At 45.8% G+C, this 7,501-nt stretch overlaps 1 protein-coding gene across 1 annotated transcript; it reads right to left on the bottom strand.

The window, feature by feature from the left end:
* Positions 1–430: 430 nt before the first annotated feature.
* Positions 431–6,597, bottom strand: SPATC1L (spermatogenesis and centriole associated 1 like). The gene is made up of 3 exons (XM_077830547.1): positions 6,462–6,597; positions 2,930–3,075; positions 431–757 (listed from the first exon to the last, which is right to left on the bottom strand). The coding sequence occupies exons 1-3, from the start codon at positions 6,562–6,564 to the stop codon at positions 431–433; spliced, it is 576 nt and encodes a 191-aa protein (XP_077686673.1). The 5' UTR covers positions 6,565–6,597.
* Positions 6,598–7,501: the final 904 nt, after the last annotated feature.

Here is a 7,501-nt window from a genome sequence, read left to right as displayed (position 1 = left end):
TGGATTTCAGTCCCTTCCCCAGTGTCTGTCACAGCACCTCCTGCTGACTGTGGAGCAGGCCACAGCAGGGGCACTGCAGTGACTGCAGGTGGAAGCTTTCCCAGCTTTCAGTGCAAAGTCGATCCCTCCATTTCAGGGGAGGAAGAGTGTGATGGGTGGAGGGGGAAGTGACTGCCTTTGGCCTGCTGGCTTTCCCTGTTGGAAGCAGAACAGAGGCTAGGATAGGATAATAGAAAAGAGGATGGGAAAACTCTAGAAACCTCTCACATTAAAAACAAACACACACAGTATTCCTGCTGGAGCTAACTGCTCTGACTGAGCCTCATGACATAGATAAAAAAAAATCCATGTCTGTATTTAAAACTCATGGTTTGAGTTCATGTCTATGGGAGGATAGTTTTGTCAGCGGGGGTACGGTGAGCACGGTCCACTACCAAGCAAAGAGAGGTTTACTGTCTTCCTTGGAGAGTTCACACAAACAGTTCAGCAGCAGCAAAGTGTCGCCAAGGAACTTGGACGGGACGATGTCAATCACGATCTTGCGCAGATCAGCTGGGCTGCTGTGGAGTGGGCTGGAGTGCAGGTCTGGCCGCTGTTTCAGGATGCCGTAGGTGTTGATCAGGAACTCGCTGAACACCGGGTGCACATCCCGGCTGTAGCCCATCCTCTCGAGGCGTGCAGCGAGGGAAAGGTAGCGCTGCATCATGGCTCGGTGCTTTTTCTCATCCACAGAGCCATCCAGGCACTTCATGGAGGCCTAGGAGGTTTAAAAAACCAGGGAGAAGCTGTTAGCGCCATTCATAGATAATCATGGGCAGGCCCTGGGGGTTCCTAAAGCCACCACTTTCTGGCTGCATCCACAGCATCCCGGTCTGTCTGCTGCTCAGCGATGACAGTGCTGGAAACTGGCACGCTGGAGAACAAAGTCCCAGTATAGCTGCGGAAGGGACACGGAAGGGCCGGCCAGGGATGAATGAAGCTGCACCTGGCTAGATGCAGCGATAGCTGAAGCTGAGTCGGGTCCTAGACTCTGCAGGCCTCACCTGGCTGGAGGGCCGCACGTTGGCCACCCCTCCATGAACCCTTGTGTTTCTACAGGCAGCTAACGAGCGACTGTATGGACTGAGCTGGGTTTGGCCTGCATGTTAAGGGGCTGGACCCTCAGCTGGTGTAAATCGATGCTGCTCCACTGAAGTGAGCCAGGATGCTGGCAAGCTTTCCAGTTCTCAGGGGAGAGAACTAGGCAGCCCTTCTTGCCAAGGAGAACCAACACCCCCCGGAACATGGGAGTTCTTTTAGCTCTCACCATGCTCGTTACTGTGCAACACAAGCCCCCACCCTCTCCCCTAAGCTACCTGGCTGGCCTCCCCCGTGTGGCTGAATGTCCCAGGGAAGAGAGCAGACCTACTAGCTAGGAGGGAGTTGGTGCCTCTCCCCTCATTCAGTTACCAACTTTAACAATCAATATTTCTCCCTGACTGACAGCCACTTCCATGGCAGACTACAACATCCTCAGCCTCCTGTGTTCCCCCCATGCACACAACATCGATTCATGAGGCTCACAGGTCACATGCCCAGGTTTCCATGGTAGGGTATGTCTACACTGCCCACTAAGCCGTGATTCTGACTCAGGTTTGAGTCCAAGCCCCCTTCCTGTCCACATACAAATCAGTCTGATTTGGGTGAGCAAGCACTCAGGACCTGGGTCCTAGGGCCCAGCTGGAGGGGAGGGTCAGAGCCCAAGTCCCGCTGTGACTTAGATCCAAGCCCTCTCATTTTGCAGTAGTGGACGCAGCTCAAGCCGCCGACCTGAGTCAGAAGATCTGCGTAGTGCAGCATGGACACATTAGCACAGCTGCGAGTCCCAGCACCAGCAATCGTTAACCCAGGTTTACAATGCAGTGTGGACGCTCAAGCGTGGTTGGAAACACTGAATCTGCAACCCCAGATCCCACAGACCTAGATTTACAATGCAGTCTAGACACACCCACAATCTGTTTCACATTGCCGTGGCTCTCTCTGCACAAAAGCCAAATAGACTTTTCACTGCACAAAACCACTTATTTTTCTTATTACCAAGTTTTACGCATATGTGGAGCTCCAGGCCTTTCAAGCAGCTGGGGCTTCTGAGCCTAGTGATTAATTTATGTATCAATAAGCATAACCGTAGCATTTAGAGTATTATGAGTGTAGCTCGCAACTCTTCTGCGAGGGATTATTATCCCCAATTTCACAGATGGGAAACTGAGACATAGAGGCCCAGATGATCCTCAAAGGTATTTAGGTGCCCAACTCCCACTGATTTCGGAGAGATTAAGACCAAAATGCATGAAAGGCTGGGACACTGCAAAAAGCCCTTTGGAAGCCCATGAAATTTTCAATGTTGGTGTGTGGCTGCATTTCAGATTTTCGGAGTCCCACTGTAATGCTCTCTCTTTCACACACACACGCACACCCCTAGAGTTGGCGGGAACAGGATTTTTCATTTAGCAGAGAATTTTGTGACTTCAAAAAGTCTCCTGTTCTGAAGTGGAATGAAAAAAAACCCCGAAATTCAAAAAAACTATTTTTTTTAAATTTCATTTTGGTTCCACTGAAATTTTTCATTTTGTCAAAATCAAAATGTTTTGTTCTGATCCTGACTTTTAAAACACTATATATTATGCAACAGAATATAAAATTGAAAAAACTGAAATGAAAATTTATTTTGAAATGGAAAAAAAACCAAGAAGGTTCTGTTCTGAAATAGTCAGTTTCAACCTGGTCGATTTGCTGTTTTTCTATTTTTCTTTCTAAATGAATTTTCATCAGAAATGACCCGTTTCCATGAAACTTTTTGCTTTCAGCAAATGGACATTGTCCCACTGGAAAATTTCCAGCTGGCTCTATGCACCATCCTGTCCCTCAGCAGATTCAAGGAAGGATTTACCTGTTTGATTTTCTCAGGAATGTTGGACACTGTGTAGCCATAAAGTCTTGTTACTCCAGGAAACACATAAGCAAGGATGCGCCTGTCTAGCTGGAAGGCAATCTCACCCACTATGCGGCCATTTTTCTTGCTGTTCAGCTCCAACTCTATATGAAGGACAGGCTGGTTGTTAGTTCTATCGTAACTTAAGGCACAAAGGCCAAATGTTTTCACTGTGCTTAGATTCAGGTTTTACTGCTCGGTTTGAGCCAGATGCCAGGAGAGAGGATATATCCTCACACAAGTTATATACATAGATGCGCACATATACAACCAAACACAGCACTGACTTCCCAGTGCCATGCATGAACTGGATAACATCTGCCTCCTTAAATGGATTGGTTATGTAAATATGCATGGAAAGGGACTTTGGAAATAAAAACATGTATAAGGAGAAAAGCAGGTCACATTCAGGGCTTTTCTCAGCCATAAAAGCTCCATTGCCCTTCCAGATGGGCTTATCCACGCTAGGGTCAGGTCTACACTACAAAGTTTTGCTGGCATTACGATGTCAGTCAGGGGTGGGAAAAAACCGTGCCCCCTAGCAACAGAACTGCCAGTGTAGATGCAGCTATGTCGACAGAAGAGTGCTTCTGTGAGCATAGGCAATGTTGCATGGGGAGGTGGTGTTACCATGCCAGCAGAAAAACTCCTTGTGTCAGCATGAGCTGTGTCTGCATTAGGGGGCCCTACAGCATAGCCGTAGTGATGAAGCCATGCTGACAAAGGCTCTGTAGCATAGAGATATTTAAAAATCATATTGGGGGACCCCCAGGTTCACCTTACCCTTAGGAGCACATATTAAAATACATACTTGCCCTGTGTACACTAGGACTTTGAAACATGTTAATTAAAACATAGAATCATAGAAATGTAGGGCTGGAAGGGACCTCCAGAAGTCACCCAGCCCAGCACTAAGGCAGGAATAAGTACACCTAGACCATTATTGACAGGTGTTTGTCCAACCTGTTCCTAAAAACCTCCAATGATGGGGATTCCACAATCTCCCTTGGAAGCCTGTTTCAGGGCATAACTACCTCAATAATAAGAAAGTTTTTCCTAATGCCTAACCTAAATCTCCTTTGCCACGGATTAGCCAATTACATCTTGCCCTACCTTCAGTGAATATGGAGAAATATTGATCAATGTCTTCATTATAACAGCTCTTGATATATTTGAAGACCATTATCAGGTCCCCCCGAGTCTTCTTTTCTCAAGACTAAACATGATCAGTTTTTCCTCAAGGGTCAGGTTTTCTAAACCTTTTATCATTTTTGTTGCTCTCATCTGTACTCTCTCCCGTTTGTCCACAACTTTCTTAAAGTGTGATGCCCAGAACTGGACACAATACTTCAGCTGAAGCCTCACCAGTGCTGAGTATCTCCCATGTCTTACATATGACAATTACCTCCCATGCCTTACATACAACACTCCTATTCATGCACCCTGGAATGATATTAGCTTTTTTCATAACTGCATCACATTGTTGACTCCAACTTATGATCCTTTTCAGCAGTGCCAGCACCTAATCACTGAGTCCCCATTTTGTAGCTGTGAATTTGATTTTTCCTTCCTAAGTGAAGTACGGGTACTTTGGATTTGTCTGTATTGAATTTCGCCTTGTTGAAATCAGGCCAATTCTCCAATTTGTCAAGGTCATTTGGAATTCTAATTCTGTCCTCCCAAGTGCTTGCAATCTCTCCAGCTTGGTGTCATCAGCAGATTTTATAAGCATACTCTCCACTCCATTATTCAAGTCATTAATGAAAATAATGACTAGTATGGACCCAGGACTGACCTCTGTGGGACACCACTAGATACGCCCTCCCAGTTTGACAGTGAACCTTTGATAACTACTCTCTGAGTACAGTTTTTCAATCAGTTGTACACCCACCTTATGGTAATTTCATCTAGAAATTTTCCTAGTTTGATTATGAAAATGTCATGGAGGACTGTGTCAAAAGCCTGACTAAAATCAAGGTATATCAAGTCTACTGCTTCCCCTCTTATCCTCTAGGTCAGTAAGCCTCTCAAAGAAGGAAATTAAGTTGTTTTGAAACAATCTGTTCTTCACAAATCCATGTTAAGTAGTCCCTATTACCCTATTACCCTCCAGGTGCTTACAAATTGATTTTTCAGTAATTTGTTCCAGTATCTTTCCAGATATCAAAGTTAGGCTGACTGGACTAAAACAGCCCAGGTCCCCTTTGTTCCTCTTGTTAAAGATTAGAACTGTGCTTGTCCTTCTCCAGTCCTTGGAATCTCACCCACTCTCCATGAATTATCACAGCAAATTGCTAAAGGCTTCCAGGTTGCTTCAGCTAGTTCTTTAAGTACCCTAGGATGAACTTTATCAGGCCCTGCTGACTTGGATAGACCTAATTTATTTTCTATAACTTGTTCTTTGCCTATTTTGGCCTGCATTCCTTCCCCCTTGGTGTTAATGTTAATTGTGTTGAGTATATGGTCACCATTAAACATTTTTTAGTGAATACTGAGGCAAAATAGGCATTAAACACCTCAGCTTTCTTGATGTCATTAGCTATTAGCTCACCTTCCCCAGTAAGTAGGGAACCTACACTTTCCTTCATCCTGCTTTTGAACCTAATGTATTTAAAGAGCCTCTTCTTATTGCCTTTTATGTCTCTTGCTAGGTGTAACTCATTTTGAGTCTTAGTCTTTCTGACCTTGTCCCTACATGTTTGTGCTATTCTTTTGTACTTCTCCTTCGTAATCTGTCCATGCTTCCACTTTCGGTAGGCTTCTTTTTTGATTTTCAGGTCATTAAAGACCTCCTGATGCAACCATATTGGACTCTTGAGAACATAAGAACGGCCATACTGGGTCAGACCAATGATCCATTTAGCCCAGTATCCTGTCTTCCCACAGCGGCCAATGCCAGGTCCTTCAGAGGGAATGAATGGAGCATGTAATCATCCCGTGATTCATCCCCACCACCCATTCCCAGCGTCTGGTAACAAAGGCTAAGGACACTTCAGAGCATGGTTTTGTATTCCTGCCCATCCTGGCTAATAGCCATTGAAGAACCTATCCTCTATGAACTTATCCAGTTCTTTTTTGACCTGATATACTCTTACTATACTTCCTATCTTTCCCTTGCATCAGGATAGTTTGCAGTTGTGCCTTTAATACTGTCTCCTTGAGAAACTGCCAGCTCTTCTGAACTTTTTCCCTTAGATTTTCTTCCCATAGGACCTTACCTACCAGTTCTCTGCGTTTGTTAATGTCTACTTTTTATAAAAATCAATTGGCCTTATTCTGCTGCTCTCATCACTTTTTCCTTTCCTTAGATGCAAAATGTTGGTGATCAAGTTTTAAAAGATGCCTTTTATCCTAGTGTGGCCAAGCTCTAGGGCAACAAAAAGCCCCCACTCCCCCATGCTTGCAGAGACAGCTTATGATTAGAGTCAGTTAAGCCCATCCTTGAGCTACAGTTATTAGCAACAAGGCCAGGGTGAAATCACGTCATTACCGTTTAAATAATAGGTATGGGGCTTCCGCGGCTCATCTCCTCCTGGGCTCTCCGAGAACCAGACTCTCTTTTTCCTGTGCATCTCTTCTGAGTCCAGGGACATTTTCTCACCCACTGTGTCCCGTGCATTGTTTATAAGGGGGACTGGCTTCCTTGGGGGAATTCCCAGGGGAAATGGCTCCAGTGTTTTGAAGTATCCTGGAAACACAGCCTGTGCCTGGGCTCTTTCCTTGTGTGAAATGCTGAGGGGATTTGAGGAAACAAATTCTCTCAGGGACGATGGCTGGGGCTGACTCAGCGGGTCTGGTGCATTGAGGACACTTCCATGCTGCTGGTGAGCTACAACAAAGCAAAGGGGGTATAGGATCAGAGTTAGCCATGGCTTCCTATAGATTTCCAGTGAAGAGGGCCTGAGAAAATCTAGAGGGCCCAGCTCTGATTATCTGTCTAGGTGTTTATGAACGTAAATCCAAGTGCCTGCTTAGTGCCTCTCATTTTGGGGATCTCAGTGTCTGATAACCTCTAGAATCAACAACATTTAAAACTGGACACACCGTCTTGCCCAGCTCTCTTCATACAAACATAACTGGACACAACTCAGGAGGGTTGTCTTTGTTCAGAGAGGGCTTTGGCTGGAAGAACAGGTGGTGAGGTGCACTGGCAGAGTTGTCCATAGCATGGGAAACTCCATGGCTTTTTCTAGTCACTGCTCTCAGAGAATGTCCCATAGCCAAGGACAAGTGTATTTGGGAAGTTTGGTGGGGATGTACTGAGCAGAGTAATTGGAGAGTTCAGAGTTTGTGAGAGCAGGGTCAGCCCTGACCCCTTCTCCATCTTGTCTTTCCCTGTGGTCCTTTTGGGTGCATCCCTCTCTGGGGTGGGGCTGGTGGCAAATCAGCCTGGGGCCAAGAGCCAGCTGGTTTGGGGGGTTCCTGGCACTAACATTTCTGCCGCTGTATGTGTGTGACCACAGGATCAGGCAAGGGGATCACCTCACTTTGAACGCTTTCAAGTTTTCCTGGAAGTCAGAGGACAAACTG

The sequence above is a fragment of the Eretmochelys imbricata genome, chromosome 11 (genome assembly GCF_965152235.1).
Source record: "Eretmochelys imbricata isolate rEreImb1 chromosome 11, rEreImb1.hap1, whole genome shotgun sequence".
Taxonomy (NCBI): Eukaryota; Metazoa; Chordata; order Testudines; family Cheloniidae; genus Eretmochelys; species Eretmochelys imbricata.
Note: the sequence above shows the minus strand (reverse complement) of the source record. Positions and strands in the feature narration are given on the sequence as shown.